The sequence below is a fragment of the Hemitrygon akajei genome, chromosome 16 (assembly GCF_048418815.1).
Source record: "Hemitrygon akajei chromosome 16, sHemAka1.3, whole genome shotgun sequence".
NCBI classification, from domain to species: domain Eukaryota; kingdom Metazoa; phylum Chordata; class Chondrichthyes; order Myliobatiformes; family Dasyatidae; genus Hemitrygon; species Hemitrygon akajei.
Window position 1 is genome coordinate 62,062,037 of NC_133139.1, and position 19,008 is coordinate 62,081,044.

The window sequence follows — 19,008 nt, forward strand, 5'->3', positions numbered from 1 at the left end:
ATTCCCTGCATACCCGTGTGATCTACTAATCCCATTCCCTGCATATCCCTGTGATCTACTACCCCCATTCCCTGCATACCGGTGTGATCTACTACCCCCATTCCCTGCATACCCGTGTGATCTACTACCCCCATTCCCTGCATATCCCTGTGATCTACTCCCTCCATTCCCTGCATACCTGTGTGATCTACTACCCCCATTCCCTGCATACCCGTGTGATCTACTAATCCCATTCCCTGCATATCCCTGTGATCTACTACCCCCATTCCCTGCATATCCCTGTGATCTACTCCCTCCATATCCATGAGATCTACTTCCTCCATATCCATGTGATTGACATCCCTGCATTCCCTGCATATCCTTGTGATCTGCTCCCTCCATTCCTTGAATATCCGTGTGTCTAACAGCTTCTTAAATTCCACTATCATTCAGCATCAGCCACCATCCCCAATTTGAACTTTCCAATGCATAGTTGTATTTATTATATAATCGCTGACATACATGTAATTGGTGATTACAGTACAGTACTTTGTAGTTTTCAGTAGCAGGTGTCACAGCACTTTACTCTGGCTATTTTGCAGGTTAATTGTTATCACTGCAAGTTGTGTTATCTCTGCTCTGAGTGTGAGACAACTACGGCTGCTTTTTCCTTCTTATTTTCTTTGTTCTCTCAGCTCCTCTTTTGCTTGTTCTTTGTTCTTGTAGCACTTAATGACTCATCCTTGACTTCTGAAGAACCTTTGGATTGCAGAAGTATTAGGATCCAACACAGTCTTCTTCCCAGTGTGGGGGAATCAAGAACTAGATGTATTGAGTATAAGAGTTGGAATGTTATGGTGAGGTTGTATAAGGCATTGGTGAGGCCGAATTTGGAGTATTGTGTGCAGTTTTGGTCACCGAATTACAGGAAGGATATTAATAAGGTTGAAAGAGTGCAGAGAAGATTTACAAGGATGTTGCTGGGACTTGAGAAACTGAGTTACAGAGTGTTACGTAACCTCGTAACTTACCAGCAAAGATAGCGGGATCAGCTGAGTCGGATGCTACTATTTTCAAATGTTTTATTCAAAAAGGGGCACAAACGTATGGTTAATACAAAACATTCAGATCATATACATCGTCAAAACTCAATCTAAAACACCGGTGTAATAATAATCAATCAGAAATAAGCTCTATAGTTGTCTAGGGGGTAATACTGAGTCCAATTGAAATATAAAGAGTCACTCAGAAGTTTGCAGGCTTTTCCCTTTTGGGAACCGCTGGGGTTTCACGTTGTGGAGAGAGAGAGATGGTTGAGAAAGGATAAACACTTGCCCGTTGTCTTTACAGAGCAAATCCTTGGAATCAGGGGAGCGGGCTTCCCCGTTGTTAGTTAAAAGCGGTCTTCCAAGGTTCTAGCCACAGATTCAAAATTCGGAATCTTTAACGCACGTGGCTTCCTTCAAAATGGCTTCCCGCTCCCACGGGAATCGGTATCGTGCTTCCTTGGTGTCTCCTTGGTGCGTCTGAGGGTTGTCCCCCCCTCAGACCCTCCTTTATACTTCTTCACGGGATCGCAGGTGTCAATCAGGTTGCAGGTGATGCGATCTCTCTCTCAACCAGCCCACTTTGCCCGAGGGCTTTTCACGTGGTCTCCATGAGACAATAGTCAATGTCGCCTTTATTCTGCTTCACGGGAGAACGCGGTCTTCCGCACGTCTCCCTCTCTCTCTCCCATTTCCTGTGTCTATTCAGCACGTCTCTCCCCCTCTTGGGTCAGTTGACCCCCCCTTGACTAGGGCTCTTGCGATTCTCACAAAGGAGGGGGCCGAGGGCATAACACAGAGAAAGGTTGAATAGGTTAGGACTTTATTCCCTGGAGCGTAGAAGAATGAGGGGAGACTTGATAGAGGTATTTAAAATTATGATGGGTATAGATAGAGTGAATGCAAGCAGGCTTTTTCCACTGAGGCTTGGGGAGAAAAAATCCAGAGGATATGGGTTAAGGGTGAAGGCAGAAAAGTTTAAAGGGAACATTGGGGGGGGGGGGGGGAGCTTCTGCACACAGATTGGTGGGAATGAGCTGCCAGATGAAGTGGTAAATGCGGGCTCACTTTCAACATTTATGAAAAGCTTGGACAGGTACATGGATGAGAGGTGTATGGAGGGATATGGAGGTGCAGGTCAGTGGGAGTAGGCAGAAAAATGGTTCGGCACAGCCAAGGCCTGTTTCTGTGCTGTAATGTTGTATGGTTCTATGGCATGTGTTTAAGCTGAGGGGAAAGAGATTTAGTAGGAACTGAGGGGCAACTTTTTACACAAAGTGTGGTAGGTATGTGGAGTAATGCACAACTTTTAAAAGACAGTGGAACAGGTACATTGCATTGGAAATGTTTAGAAGGATATGGACCAAACGCAGGTAAATGGGACTAGCTAGGATCTTGGTTAGCATGGACCAGTTGGGCCAAAGGGCCTGTTTCTATGCTGAATGATACTATGTACTGGAAAAGCCAGAAGCTCCACACTTTCCAGGCTGATCATGACGAGGTCGATTCAGTGAGATATTGAAGCAGTTGGTGCAAGGCTCATGACATTCAGGACGGGCAGGATGATTCAGAATCAGGTTTATTATCAATGACATTTGAGGTTTTTTTTGCTTTATTGTATGCAGGACATAAAGCTACTATAAGTTATAATAAGAAATATATCTTTAAAAATGGTACAAAAAACACAAAATATGAAGACAGGAGGTCTGTGGTAGGAGGCCAAATGTTAATATTGTTTCCTCCCAACAGGCCAAAAGTCAGTTCAAGAAGCAGTCTGTGGCCAACAATGTGGAAATCATTATTCCTGTGCCAAGTGATGCTGACACGCCCAAGTTCAAGACCAGCGTGGGTAATGCCAAGTGGGTTCCCGAAAATAACACAGTGGTGTGGACCATCAAATCCATGCCCGTGAGTAAGAGGGGTTTTATTCCTTGCAGCAGCTGGAACGAGGTTAGGTGGGTCAGCAGCGGGTCCCAGTTAGAAAGTTCTCTGTTAGAATCCCACTCCTGCTCACCTCGTGTATGTCATTCAGTTCTAGTCATCACGTTACAGAAAGGATGTATAGGCTTTGGAGAGGGTGCAGAAGAAGCTAGACAAACTGCAGCTGTTTTCTTTTGAGTGGTGGAGGCTGAGGGGAGACCTGAAGTTCATGAGTTTATGAGAGGCAGAGGGTTTCCTTTTCTTAGGGTCAAAATGTTTCACAGTACCAGCAATGCATTTTAGGCGAGGCGGTAAGTTCCTAGGTGATTTACAGGGCAAGTTTATTTACAGAGTGGAGGGTATCCTTCGGTGCAACATAAATGCAAGTGGACTATCAGTAAGCCTAGACAGAAAGACTGAAAAGAGGCCAAACAGGGGAGAGCAAGGACAGATGTACTGGTTTGTGGTTTTGTGGAGCCAATACTGAAAATGGAAGCTTGAAGGTTGATAGGAGGTCTGGAAGTCAAAGCCCAACTGAAGGTCCAGAGTCCTGGAGGTGTATGCGTGTGCATGTGTATATATGTGTATAATAAGTTTACTTTGAACTTTATCCTTCCAAACCGGCCAGCACCAAAATGTGTGGCAACACTTGTGGGCTCTCTCCAGTGCATCCCTAGGTTGTGTTTTTTTATTAACGTAAGATGCATTTCACTGTATGTTTGATGGACAGATGATAAATAAATGAATCTGAGGTTGTTAACCATTATGTTTTATAAATTGACTTTTGTTTTAATTTCTCTCTCTTTCTCCTTCTCTCTCTGTATTTCCCCCTGGATAGGGGGGAAAGGAATACTTGATGCGTGCTCACTTTGGCCTGCCAAGTGTGGAGAATGAGAACACTGAAGGCAGGCCACCGATCACCGTGAAATTCGAGATCCCCTACTTCACCGTCTCAGGGGTACAGGTCAGTGCTGGTGTATCTGTGGTGTCCAATGTGCAGGTCGAAACTTGTCCCTCCAAACCATCAGCTAATTTGGATTGCTCGATGTTCACCAGGACAAAAATGGGCAGGTAGCTCAAAACTCAAAAGTTAGTTTTGGCAGCAATACAGTACAAGAGAGAGACAAGTTAATATTAAAATGAACATAAATTATACTAGGAGTATTGTGTTAATTTCTGGTCAATTCATTATAAGAAAAATATGGAAGCTCTAGAAAGGATGCAGAGGAGATTTACCAGGATGCTGCCTGAATTAGAGACCATGTCTTATGAGGATAGTTTGAGCAAAGGAGGATGAGAGCTGACTTGATAGAGGTGTATGAGATATAGGAGGCATTCTATAGTCGATGGCCAGCAACTTTCTCCCAGGGCAGAAAGGGCTAATATGAGGGGGCATAATTTTAAGATTGATTGGCGGAAAGTATGGGGGGATAGCAAATGAACACACACAAAATGTGGAGGAATGCAGCAGGTCAAGCAGCACCTAAGAACGACATTCATTCTAAGAGGGGTGTTCAAAGGCAGCTTTTCTCACAGAGTAGTGGTAGGTACAGAGAATGCACTGCCAGGGGTGGTGGTAGAGGCTAATTCATAAGGGGCACCTAAACTCTCAGATAGGCATGTGGATGAAAGTAAAATAGAGGGCTATGCTGGAGTGAAGGGTCAGGTTGATCTTGGAGTAGGTTGTTGTGCTGTACTGTTCTATGTTCTATCAACGCAAGGCTGACCAGGTTAAACAGAGCAGGACAGAAGCCAACCAATACTGGTCCACGTGAGGTTTGAATTTGGAGATAGTTGTGTGCAGGTTTGAGTCACGCTGTTAATGGAAAGATGTCACTAAACTAGAAAGAGTGCAAAGAAGGTTGCCAGGGCTTGAGGGTCTGAGTTGTATGGAAGGGTTAGGCAGGCTAGGAATTTATGGGAGAGATGTCAGAGCTAAGTTTTTTTTACACAGTGGAGGATGTGTCAGGGACGGTGGTAGAGGCAAATCCATTAGTAGCTCTCCATTTCTCAATATCCATGTGGAAGGGAAGGTTAAGGTTGATATTAGAATAGATTAAAAGGCCAGCACAGTGTTGTGGGTTGAAAGGGCCTGATATGTACTGTAACGTTTTATCTTTTATGTTCAATGTTCTTGTATTCTGTTGCCTCTCTGACAGGTCCAGTGAGTAACACTTGGCTTGTTTCCCGATGTTGTAGGTGAGGTACATGAAGATTATTGAGAAGAGTGGCTACCAGGCACTCCCCTGGGTCAGATACATCACCCAAAGTGGAGGTTAGTGCAACTGCAGCAGGGATGGGGAAGGATAAAATGGGACAATGTACCGCTTGTCAAAGAGGGGCCTTTGTACTGTCCAAACGTGTGGAAATTGGTCCGATTTTTGATTCTCCAGCAGGAACACCCTCTCCCACAGAGGTGCCATACCCTCCCTCAGCCCTTCTCCCCACCTCCACTCATCTGGTCCAAGCCAGCCCAGAACCTGGTGGCATCAAATGGACAAGTGCCTGGAGAGGTGGCTCTCTCCCTAACAGCTGGAAAAGCCCATCTCCAACCTGGCCAGCTGTGGAAGATGTAATAGTTCTTAAATATCTTTGTTATTAAGAATATTTTCAAATCTTTCACATATAAGAAAAGAACCCTTAGTTTTAAATGAACTGAAAAGATCTAAAAACACACATAAATTATTGATGTTAAACAGTTTTTAAGAGGAAGATATGTCAGTCAGCCACCTATGAGAGATTCTTTCTGCTGCATTTCCTGTCATTGTTCTTCCTTGGTCCATAATGGAACCTTATCCGCACTGTGAGAGTAAAGGAACGTCTGACATAATTCGGCCAACATTTGGTTATACAACATCTCCCCTTCTGATGGCGATGGAGTAGGAATCCCGAAGATGCTTCTTGGTTGCAGATGCCCATTGCTGAGTTAATAAATTGGTGTATTATTGTCACAGGTATCATGTCACATTGAAAATCTTTGTTTTGCATACTGTCCATGCAGGTTGTTTCATTGCAACAGTACATTGACGCAGCACAAGGGAAGATCATAAGAATGTAGAATAAGGTGTTACAGTTGCAGAGAAAGTTCAACACATTTCACTGTATATTGTGTTGTACATGTGACAAATAAAACTAATCTTCCTCTTTATCAGTGCAGGTAGACAATGAGGTGAAAGGTCATAATGAGGTAGATTGTAAGGTCAAAAGTCCATTTTAACATACTAGGGGACTGCTCGATAGTTTTATAACAGCTAGTAGAAGTTGTCTTTGAATAATGCTTCATGAATTGATGCTGGGCTATTTAACAATGGTGGACAACATTAAGTTGGCTTCTCTCAATACACAAGCAAGCACAAGGGGCACTGAATTATAGTGAGTTTTATTTAAAAATCACACCACACCAACAATTGCTAAGCCCATATCAAAATCGGAACATTGAAAGCTGTCTACCATGAAGAATTTACTCCTCAATTGCCCATAATGATAATTCTTCACCAAAAACATGCTTAATGCAACTCACTGAAACTATGAAGTTGAAGCATAAACTGCTGTTCCATAGTGAAAATTTTCAATCATAAATCATCCTACCACATAACATAGTTTGCTAAATCTTTAACCCTTCACCTCACTGGTTTTAATCACCTCCATCACCTAATATTGACCGCCTGGGTTCTGTACTCAGCTGTGAAACAAGACAGTTAACAAACTGGTAAACTCATTGATTATTGTCCCATGTACCAAAGTTCAGTGAAAACTTTATTTATTTCGCGATTCAGCACAGAGTAGGCCCTTCTGCCCTTTCAGCCACACCGCCCGGCAATCCTACCACCTCGATTAACCCTCACCTAATCACAGGACAATTCACAATGACCGATTAACCTACCCAGTACGTCTTCGGACTGTGGGAGGAAACCAGAACACTGGGGAAGAACTGATGCATTCCATGGGGAGTACGTACAGTCTCCTTACAGAACGGTGCCAGAATGGAACCCCAGACTCTGGAACACCCTGAGCTGTAAAAGCAGCTTTTGTATGTCATCCAGACAGATCATTTTATCTCATCAGTGCATCGAGGTGGTACAAGGGAAAACAACAGAACATGAAGTGTTACAGTTAACAGAGAAAGTGTAGTGCAGGCAGATAATAAGGTGCAGAGTCATAAGAAGTTAGACTTTTGACCTCAGAGTCTATCTGAACATACTAGGAGTGTTCAATAGTTTTGTAACAGCAGGGTAGAAGCTGTCTTTGAATGATTCTTCACGTGTTGACTCTGGGTTATTTAACAGAGGTGGACAATATCAAGTTGGCTTTCCTCTACACCCAAGTAAGCAAAAGGGGCATTGAATACCAGGCTGAAGATTCAGGTTCCATTAAAGTAGATCTTTAACACCACCCTGGCTGTCCACTGGGATCAAACTTGTGGTAGCCTGAAATATCCAGTGCTTCGCCTTACAGTGAGATCGGTGTGGGAAAGAGGGTTAAACTTCCCTTGTAAAACTGAGGTTCCTTGGATTATTTTGTAAATACAGTTACGGTACTCTCTAAACTTAGTGATTATTTTTAAAAAAATGTCAAAAACTGATCTCAAATTTTACAAACTGTTTGAATGGATTCCTCTCTGAAAACAGATACTCGTTTAACTCTGTGTCTTATTTTACAGATTACCAACTGCGGACACACTAAAAGTTTTGATGAATTCAGGAAACTTCTCCTAATTTTCCTCTCATTGGTTTGAATCGGGCTACTTATTACTGTTGTGGCGAGTGCCTTAAACTCTTGTTCTGTTTAGCTAACTGTGCAATAATTAAGGACAGACACCTACAGTTTCAGAAGTCTATCAGCACACGGTCCTCCAAAGTTAACCCCAGGAGAGAAAATATCCTTGGAAGACCATGATTCAGCATCATTTGAGCAAGCTTTTAGTTCTGCAACGGAGAGGGACCTTTAAGCCTTCTCAAAGTTCAAAGTAAATTTATTATCAAAGTACACATATGTCGCCAAACACTTACAGGCATTCACTGTAGAACAAAAAAATACAATAGTATGAATGACAAAAAAATGCAAAGATTGAAAAAGAGCCAATGTGCAAAATTAGACAAACTGTGCAAATACCAAAAAAAGAAATAAAAAGTAAATAAATAATACTGAGAACATGATTTGTAGAGTGCTTGAAAGTGAGTCTGGAGGTTGTGCAATCAGTTTAGAGTTGAGGTGAGTGAAGTTATCCACACCACTTAAGAATAATTGGAGGGTAAATGATTTAAGGGAATCTCCTACGGAATTATCCCCTGCCTGATTTAAACCGTCGTTGTACACCTTCACTCCATATCTTCTCATCCCTGCCTAATGCTATCTGGAAAATGTCAAAGGATTCCTAGAATCCACAGTCTTTCTGAGCGGGAATTGCAGATTTCCACCATTTTACTCCTGACTGTGTTAACTCTAATCTTAAAATGATGGGTTCAACAACCCAGAGCTGATGGTCAAGTCGCAGCCTAGTCTGAGAATTGGACTTCACTTTGATGGTTTCAGGAAGAGTGGCCATATATCACATTATTTACCAGCCTCCCCCAAAGTTCTTAACCACGTCTGGCTATAAACCGTCAATGATCACTGCCACTTCTGGGTCTAGCATGTTGAATGACCTTCCCATCTGGAAATCCAAAATCATTGTTACAAATCCTCAGCAGGGGAGGAGGGGGAGAAACAGAGTTAAAGTTTCAGGTCAGAACATTACATCAGAACAAAACGGAGACACTTAACGGTGGTTGTGGTAGGCACTCTGTGGCGGGATTGCCAGCAACGACTGTGTTTCTAAATCCACAGACTAACCATGCAGGCTCAGAGACACAGGACAGCTGCTTCATCTCACGGTTGTAATAGGGACAACTACCATTCGGATTCAGATAAACATTGAAACATACAGTGAAATGCATAGTTTGCAGTAACAACCGACACAATCCAGGAATATGCCGGGGCAGCCCGCAAGTGACACCACACACTCTGGCGTCAACATAGCATACCCACCGTGCTCAGCAGAACAACAGAGGACACTACAAAACAGAACATACCAAGTGACAAAGCAACAACAGCAAAACAAGCCACTTTCCTTCCTCCCTCCCTCCCACCCACCCAGACACACAGGTCTACAGTCTTCAGCCATTGGGTTATGTCTTTCAGACTTCCAATCAACCTCCAGGCCTTGATCCTTAGCACGACCCTTGGTGGAGCTGACATCAGTATGCCAAACTCCAGAATTGAACTCCAAGTTCATTGCCAGCCTCACAGTCCAATTACTATGCCATGCTGCAGAATGTTCAGTTGATCTTGGTGGTAAGACCCCATTCTGTTCTCTAGTTATGAGCTTGAACTCTGTTGAATCTCTGTCTGTTCATCAAGAAGGTTTGGAGAGAGATTTTTAGTGCAGGATCCTTTCAACAGCCTTGCATCTCCCCATTCACTCCAAGCAAAAAAAGCTGCCAATGAAATTAACAAAGGGGATGGAAAGTAGGGATAGGGTGGACAGAATAGCTATTTTCAATGGTTCTATGAAGTTTTGGGGACCAGTACATTTATGAATAAGAAACCTCCCTCTGGTGCTCCTATTTCTTCCCTTTCTCCCATGGTCCACTCTACCTCACCTATTCCATCATTCCCCTCCCTGCTTCTCACCATCTCCCCGACCCACCCACCTTCCCCCTCACCTATCACCTTTTTACTCCTCCCCCTCCCCACAACTTATTCTCCTTCTACCCCCTTCTTTTCCAGTCCTGATGAAGGGCCTCGGCCTGAAACGTCGACTATTTATCCCCTCCATAGAAGCAGCCTGATCTGCTGAAGTTGTTTGGTAAATTGGAATTCCAAATTATAGTAGACAATCAAAGCATCAAATTATCTGTGGGAAGATGAATTTTTGCATTCTCTCCTGTCAGATCCTAGTCAGGTAACCCATGTACCTCTCAGTGAAAGAGGCAAGCTCTTGTTTCTACATGACAATGTTGCTGGTGAGAAATAAAGCTAGGATTTAGATGAGTGGTGAACAGAAAGAACACAATAATTCCAAAAGAAAATAATGCTGCATAGTGTTCCATGCAAATATTGTGGGCTGAAGCACCTGGTTCTATGTTGTCTACGTATGTTCTGTGAACAGGGATACCAGCAGGAGTTGGTGGTGGTCCCTTGAATAGTTTGGTGAAATCATGGTTGATACCCTCTTGATCTAGAGTCAAACATGGAGAAAAGAGTAACATTCATAATATACTTTGTCCATAAGTGTTTCCCAAGTGTGGATATTTCTTGCCTGGCCAGTTCTGTTGCAGAACATCTTCACACCTACTGGGACACAGAGTGACAACCAGACTGCAAATGATCTCAGATAAACTCAGTGCCTTTCATGCATGCTTTGAAGGGGAGAATTAAACCACACGTGTGAATTCCTGCAGTATCCGGTGATCCTGTGATCGCAGAGGCTGATGTCAGAACATTTTCTGAGAGGGAGAAACCTCGCAAGATGTCAGGCACTGATGGTGTATCTCGTAGGGCACTGACAACCTGTGCCAGCCAACTGGTTGGCGTGTTCAAGGACATCTTCAATCTCTCACTGCTGCAGTCAGAGTTTCCCATTTGCTTCAAAAGGGTAACAATCATACCAGTGCTCGAGAAGAACAGGGTGAGCTGCTTCAATGATTATTGTCCATTTGCAGTCATATTTAGTGTGAGGAGCTTGAGAGGTTGGTTATGGGCAGAATCAACTCCAGCCTAAGCAAGGACCTGGACAAGGTGCCATTTGCCAATTGCCACAATAGGTCTAAAGTGGATGCAATTGCATTGACTCTCCTTGGATTACCTGGGCAATAGCAATACCTATGGCAGGCTACTGTTTGGTGATTACAGCTCAGCTTTCAACACTATCATACCCGCAGTACTAATCAACAAACTACAAAACCTGGGCTCCTGTACCACCCTCAGCAACTGGATCTTGGGTTCCTCACCAGGAAACCACAGTCAGTGCGATTGGAAATAACATCTCCTCGCTGACAATCAACACTGGTGCACCTCAAGAAGGCATACTTAGCGTCCTGTTCGACTCTCTCTACACCCATGACTCCAAATTTGCTGATGACACAACAATTGTTGGCAAAATTTCACCTGGTCATGAGGAGGTGTAAGGAGTGAGATAGATCAGCTGGTTGAATGGTGTTGCAACAACAACCTTGACCTCAATGTCAGTAAGGATTGTGGATTTCAGGAAGGAGAAGTTGAGGGAACACACATGAATCCTGTTCAAGGTGTTATGAACCCCGTAACTGGGTGTCTTACCAGCAAAGATAGAAGTGTCCATTGGAGTCTGGTGATAATATTTTCAACAGTATTTATTAGTAAAAATATACAAAAATAATATCAATGCCAATATACAGATAATTTATGTCAGCAATGCTAAACCTAAAAGTGTGGGTATAATAATAATCAATAAGAAACAAGCTCTATCGTTGTCTAGGGGATAATGAATTGTCAGATGGAAATATAAAGTTCAGTTCATGCAGGCTACGGTAGTTGTTGGTCGCGGTGTTTCAATTGTTGGAGAGAGAGAGAGAGAACAGTAATAGCTATTGACTGATCCGTTGTTGCTGTGGCCATTCATGTGTGACCCCTCCGTCCTTTAGCTAGACCGTTCTTCCGTGGTGGACTCGTCACCCAGGCAAGGGTGGACACACACACACAAGCCCCCACTGGTCTCGCTACAAAAACACTGTGAGTTAAACTTTTCCCGACCCTTCGTTCGGTTTCCGGTCTCCCACCCTGTCTCGTGGGGGTTCTGATGCTCACTAGCGTTTCTCCTGGTGCGTCTGAGGGGTGTTACCCCAGACCCCACTTTTATCCCCACTCACGGGGTCTCAGGTGTCAATCAGGTTGAGATGATGTAACCCATCGAACCAGCCCACCCTGGTTGTCTCCTGAGAGGTTTCAATGAATAGAACAGTACCAAGTACACAAACCTTCTCCAAAAGACAATAGCAGTAATCAATGGTTCCGCTCTCTTTTGTTAGTAGGAGACATCCCACTTTGTGCATCTCTGAGCTGTCTCTCATTAATTTTCATGAGCTGTTATCAATAACAACTGCCCTGGCAGCTGTCCTGTGTCTCTCTCATTTCCTTGATAACAGCATCGAAATAGTAGCGATTTGCGATTCTCCAAAAGTGGGGGGGGGGGGGCATTGGCGATTTTGTACCCTTTTGCCCATCAGAGTTGTTCATATTTCGTAACACCCCCATCCTTCTAAGAATTTTCACCAAAGGGGAAAATTAACTAATACAGAGTCTTACAGAATTACAGAATCTAACACAATACAAAAGAGTTTTTTTTAACTACAGAGTAATACAGATATACATTCAACTGAGCATCTAAACAGTTAGTGATTACATTGTCACTTCCTTTAATATCTTGTACCTTAATAAATTCCTGTAGCATCAGACTCCAATTTAATAACCACCTATTTTTATTCCTTCAGCAAAAACAGAACTAAAGGGTTGTGATCTTAAGTATATATTGCAAAAGGTGAACCAATACATGTGTGATTATTCTGTAGTACATTATAAAAGTTTATGCAAATGCTAATCTTTATTTTACTTTTAAACTCAACAGTCAATCTTCCAGGGTGTTGTCTTTATTATTTACATGTTTTGTCGAAATCCCTCAAAACCAGATCCTGTTATTTAATGTGGCATTTTGTCAACCTTCGCCTCTTTTCCATTTAACTCTCACGTGGTTAGTTTGCTCACCAGTGTGGAATAGGCTTTCGCATACTCCTTTCATAGGAGTTATTTTATCAACAATGTTTTCCAAATTTGGCCCATCTTCTGAACTTCCACACAATTAGTTTTCAGTTTAACATCTGCAAGGTGTTTACCTTTACATTCCACATCAAACTGTAATTGATTCACAGGCACCTTGTTAACAAGCCATTGTTCCTTCAGCCTGGTTACTGCTTCTGAAACCAATCCAGATTTTAAATTTTCTTTATTCAATTTAGGAACTACACTTTTCCCTTCTCCTTCAATAATAATATTCACATCACCAGCTTTCTCCTCACTAACTTTTAACACACCTTCTAACACAAACAACTGGGAATTCTCACTTCCCACTGGTACCAAGGTTAACCCTTTCTTCACTGAACCAAGTCCATCTGACCCAAAAGGACTGCATTCCTTTTCAACTAAATCAGATACCTCAGACTTTTCCTGAGTTTCATTACTAGGTTCAGTACCATGTGCATCCACATCTTGGACACACTCACACGGGACATCTGCCTCTTCCAGGCTTTCAATACCTGTCCCCTTTTCAAATTCTAAATTCCCCTGATCCTCCCAGTTACTCTCTGGGCAACTCCCATCCGGAGTAAACTCAACCCTGCGGGTTAAAACAATTTCATCTGCTAACCCAGCAGACTCCTTCAAGGTAACAGCATCTTTTTCATCGAGGACTGCCCTTATATCATTATCGGGAACACATTTAAAATTTTCAACTTCTTCAAACAGTTCTGTCAAGCCAGACAGATCATCCATGTCCAACCCTGGACCTTCTAACTCCCTTATCTGTTTCTCATCTTTACTCCGTGCCTCTATACATTCCCTCCTGGCTAAGGGTAGGTCTACCTCCTCTCCTTTACTCTCTTTCACCTCCCTATTCTCCGTCTTACCATCCCCTAACCCCTCTTGGTACAGGGTCGGTAAAAACGTCTCAGCCAAATCGACACTGGACTGATTTAAACTGGTCTCTTTCTCAGCTGCCTTTCTCGACATGCTGCGAGTGATCGCACATGCGGGATAGATCTTGGAATCTAGGGGCGGGTCCTCAGCACTCACAGGCTTGCTCGTAAGCTTCATTGCTGACCACACCTCACCACCTGCTAAATCGTTACCCAGAAGGACGTCCCCGCCGTCTCTCGGTAATTCTGGCCGTACCCCTATTTCAACTGGTCCAGATACCAGATCACAATTTATAATGATCTCATGCAAAGGTACAGCTTCTGTCCCTTTTCCTATACCTCTCAAAACTACCTCTCCCGTCTCAGGACCAAAATCTAGTACCTTACTGAGAATCAATGACTGCTCAGCTCCATTATCTCTCCAGATCCGCACTGGAACTGGTGTTTCTCCCTCTTTCACAGACACGGTCCCTTCTGAAGTAAATTTCTCACGCCCCTCTGGTATTTTATCTACCTGGGGCTTTCTCGTCGATTTGCTGATCAACACAATACACCCTGTAGGGACTGCTGCATTCCCTTTTCCTGTCTCCTTCCTCAGAGCAAAGCGCTTAGATGCAATATGACCAACCTTTCCACAATTAAAACAGGTCAAACCAGCAACCCTCCTACCAGCCTGCCTTTCTTCCTCCTTCCTTTTACCACTAGCTCCCGGCTTAATTTCTACCTCAGCCGGTGGGCTTTCTCTACCGTTCCTACAGACTTTCTGGTAACTCTTATTCGAGGAAAACTTTGTCTTGTGGGTTAGGGCATATTCATCTGCGAACCTGGCAAATTCTGATATAGACTTATTCAGCTTCTCGTTCAAATACGTCCGGATATCATCCGGAACACAACCTTTAAATTCCTCAATCAGAATTAACTCCCTGAAATGATTGAAATCCTCTTCCACCCTTTCTGCCGCACACCAGCGATCCAAGAGCACACCCTTCTCATAGGCAAACTCTGCATACGTCTGATTCCACACTTTCTTTAAATCTCTGAACTTCTGTCTATATGCCTCAGGGATTAACTCATAGGTCCGAAGGATGGCCTGTTTTACTTCCTCGTAATTCTCAGACTCCTCCACAGACAACGCCGCATATGCCCGTTGTGCCTTCCCTTTTAACACACTTTGTAACAACGCCACCCACTGATCTCTGGGCCACTTCATGCTTCGTAACAAAGGGATCATCAGTGGAAAGGGTGACCAGTTTCTAATTCTTGGGTTTTAATGTCTCTGAAATTCTATCCTGGGCCTAACATATTGTAATTACAAAGAAGGCATGACAGCAACTATATTTCATCAGAAGTTTGAGGAGACTTGGTGTGACACCAAAGATTCTTGCAAATTTCTACAGATGTACAATGGAGAGCATTCTAGTTGGTGCATCACTGACTGGTATGGAGAGGTGGCTGCACAGGATTGGAAAACACTGCAGAAACATACAAGCTCAGTCAGCTCCATCATGGGCACTTGCCTCCACAGCATTGAGGACATCTTCAAAAGGTGATGCCTCAAAAAGACAGCATCCATAAGTCAAGTCGTCACTTTCTATTGTCATTTCAACCGTAACTGCTAGTACAGTACACAGTAAAAATGAGACGACGTTTTTCAGGACCATGGTGCTACATGAAACTACACTAGACTACGTGAAACAACACAAAACTACATTAGACTTCAGACCTACACGGGACTACATAAAGTGCACAAAACAGTGCAATAATTAATAAACAAGACAATAGGCACAGTAAAGAGCAAATTACAATATAGTAATAAATGATGTAAATGTAAACAATGTTTTAGCAGAAATTGAGAAAGAAATTAGTAAAAATTGCAAAGGGAGTGGTGTGGTGTTCAGGTAGGTAGGTGTGTGTGTGTGTGTCTAAACTCTGGGAATCAAAGAGTCTAATGGCTTGGGGGAAGAAACTATTAAACAGTCTGGTCGTGAGAGCCCAAATGCTTTGGTACCTTTTGCCAGATGGCAGGAGGGAGAAGAGTTTGTATGAGGGGTGCATGGGTCCTTCACAATGCTGTTAGCTTTGCGGATGCAGCGTATGGTGTAAATGTCTAATGGCGGGAAGCGAGACCCTGATGATCCCTTCAGTTGACCTCACTATCACTGTAGGTTCTTACGATCCGAGACGGTGCAATTTCTGAACCAGGCAGTAATGCAACCGCTCAGGATACTCTCGATACATCCTCTGTAGAGGTGATACATCCCACCACCCAGATCCTGCCCTCTTCTCAATTCTACCATCAAGGAGGTGGTACAGGAGCCTGAAGACACACAGTCAACATTTTAGGAATAGCTTCTTCCCCTCCGCCATCAGATTTCTGAATGGACAATGAACGACCATGTACACTACCTCAATATTTTTTCTTATTTTTCTGCTCTCTTTTATAATACTTAATTCAATTTTAAAATATATTTCTTATTGTAATTTATGGTGATTTCATTATTATGTATTGCAATGTACTGCTGCCACAAACATGTGGCAGTGATATTAAACCAGCTTCTGATTGTGTAGTTCTCCTGTCAATCAAGCTTGAGGACCAGTCTACGGGCAGCACAAGAGCAAAGTGGTCATAGTGGCACTATTACAGCGACAGCGGCCTGTGTTCAATTCTGGCAACTTTCTGTAAGGAGCTTGTACGTTCTCCCCATGACCACGTGGGTTTCCTCCCACAAAGACATATGGGTTAGGTCATGTGTAATTGGGTGGTGCAGGCTTGTTGGGCTGGAGGGACCATTACCATGCTGTATCTCTAAATAAAAATAAAATTTAAAAAGGTACTGTTCCAGTGCAGGACCTCAAAATACCCTCCTGGGTACATACTGACAACCAGATTGGAAATGATTGGGTCGTTCTGCTGTGAATCACGCTTGAGGACCAGGGTACTGATGGTGTCGGAGGGGTTTTATGTATCTGGTCACATGGCACTATCCTTGGCACACTGTGTTTCAGTGGGAAAGTTAGCCTGCACATATTGGTAAGGTTACTGTAATTTCAGTTTCCTCCATTTTTTAGGCAGAGTGAAAATGCCAGAGTTCAGAATGAAGAATAAAATATGGTAGTAATGTTCAGCTGGTCAGGCAGCATCTGTGGAGAGAAAGGCAGAACAAAAGTCATATGTTTACCACTATCAAAGCAAACTAATGGCTGAAACAGCTGGATTCATCTTTCACTGGTATCTAGTTTGTATCGCTGAAACATTTATTGCTGTAGATTGTAGAAAATCATATGTAGAAGGTTGGTTGTGCTATTTATATTTTGAGAATAAATATCTAAAATGCATTTGGTCGAAACTTTTTTGTAACTTCATACTGACTGATGAAGGGACTTGATTGTTACTGAAACTAATGTCTATTGATTTTAATAAAAGTAAAAAAGTTTTTGTTGTTACTGGATTTTGTATGGTTTCAAGCTGAATTTACTGCCATTAGGGAGGGGGTACAGGAAGCTGCAGACCCACACTCATTGATTCAGAAACAATGTCTTCTCCACCATCACATTTCTGAACAGACCGTGCTACTCTATTTTAAGCACTATTTATGTAATTCGTAGTAATTTAATGTCTTTGCATTGTACTGCTGTTCTGAAACAATAAATTCCACAATGAGGCAATACTAATAAACTTGATTGTGACTTATTATCAAGAGATTCTACAGATGCTGGAAATCCAGAGCAACATGCACACAAAATAGTGGAGGAACTTAACAGGTCAAACAGCATCCACAGAAATGAATAAAGAATTGACTTTTCAGGCCAAGATCCTTTATCAGGGCTGGAAAACAATGGGGAAGAAGCCAGGACAACAAGGTTGGGGGTAGGGGTGAGGAATACAAGCTAGAAGGTGATAGATGAAGCCAGATGAGTGGGAAGGTGGTTGGGTGGCAATAGGAAGTGATAGGGTGAAGCGGTGAAGAAGAAGGAATCTGAAGGGAGAGGAGAGTGGACAATGGGGGAAAGGGAAGGAGACAAAGAGAAGTGATAAGAGGGGAGCCAGAAAGGGGAAAACAGTGAAAGGGGAGGGGGAGAAATTACTAGAATTGATGCTCATGCCATCAGGTTAGAGACTACTCAGGCAGAATATGAGGTGTTGCTCCCCCAAACCTGAGAGTGGTGTCATTGTAGCAGTAGAGGAGACCATGGACTGACTTATGGGAACAGACAGTGGAATTGAAAATGGTTGGTCACTGGAAAATCCTGCCTGTGGTAGACGGAGTGAAGCAAAGAAATAAAAAATAAATAATACTGAGAACATGAGTTGTGGAGTCCTTGAAAGTGAGTCTGCAGGTTGCGGAATCAGTTCAGAGTTGAGGTAAGTTATCCACTATGGTTCAGGAGCCTGATGGCTGAAGGTTAATAACTGTTCCTGAACCTGGTGGTGTGGGACCTAAGGCTCCTGTACCTTACCAACGGCAGCAGCAAGAAGAGAGCATGGCCTGGATTGTGGAGGGACTGGATGATGGAGGGCCTGGATTGTGGAGGGACTTGATGATGGATGCAGTGCTTGTGGATGTGCTCAGTGGTGGGGAGGATTTTCCTGAGATGGACTGGGCTGGATCCACTACTTTTTATAGGCTTTTCAGTTCCTGGACATTGTTATTTCCATACTAGGCCGTGATGCAACCAGACAGGATACGATCCAATGTGCATTTATAGAAGTTTGGCAGTTTTAGATGGTATGTTGAAACTGCACAAACTTCCAAGGGAGTAGGATCTGCCCTGGTCCTGGGAGCCTGAGTGACAATGATTCCCACAACTATGTACAATTTCTCAATACATCTGCTCCTCAAGTTCCCGCTGACCATTGGCGGGATCTATAACATGGCCCTACCAAGGTGACCATCTCCTTCTTATTTCTACGTTTTTCCCGAATAGATCATCCCTCGAGAATATTCCCTCTAAGCACTGCTGCCAAAAAGTTAACACCTGTTCCTCTGTTATACCTAAAACATCAGGAAATTGCAACATTAAGCTGCCAGTCCTGCCCTTCTCAGGTTCAAGCTCAGGCTTATTTGTCATTCAACTGTAGACCCGAATACGCTAAATGAAACAATGCTCCTCAAGGACACAGTACATATTCCCTATACAGTACATAAAATAATATTAACACAATATTCACAGATTTAAACAAGTGTTCTGTCGATGTACAAGGTGACATAAAGTTTATTGTATATAGTTAAATATACAACAGTATACTGCTACTGACACTCTCATAAATAATGTGTACTGGGTGATAGCAGGGTGCTCAGAGCTCTCACTGCTTGGGGGAAGAAGCTGTTACCCAGCATAACAATATTTGTTCTTAT

At 43.1% G+C, this 19,008-nt stretch overlaps 2 protein-coding genes across 2 annotated transcripts in view; both read left to right on the plus strand.

Annotated features, from left to right (window-relative positions):
- LOC140740103 (AP-1 complex subunit mu-2) overlaps positions 1-17,100 on the plus strand; it is a 63,223-nt gene extending 46,123 nt beyond the window's left edge. The window contains exons 9-12 of the mRNA XM_073068997.1: positions 2,775-2,933; positions 3,784-3,909; positions 5,145-5,220; positions 7,606-17,100. Of these exons, the coding sequence (XP_072925098.1) occupies positions 2,775-2,933; positions 3,784-3,909; positions 5,145-5,220; positions 7,606-7,628 (384 nt within the window). The 3' untranslated portion in view covers positions 7,629-17,100. The remainder of the gene's footprint in view (positions 1-2,774; positions 2,934-3,783; positions 3,910-5,144; positions 5,221-7,605) is intronic.
- The window catches only part of c16h19orf53 (chromosome 16 C19orf53 homolog), a 355,432-nt gene that overhangs the window by 293,492 nt on the left and 42,932 nt on the right, over positions 1-19,008 (plus strand). The window lies entirely within an intron of this gene.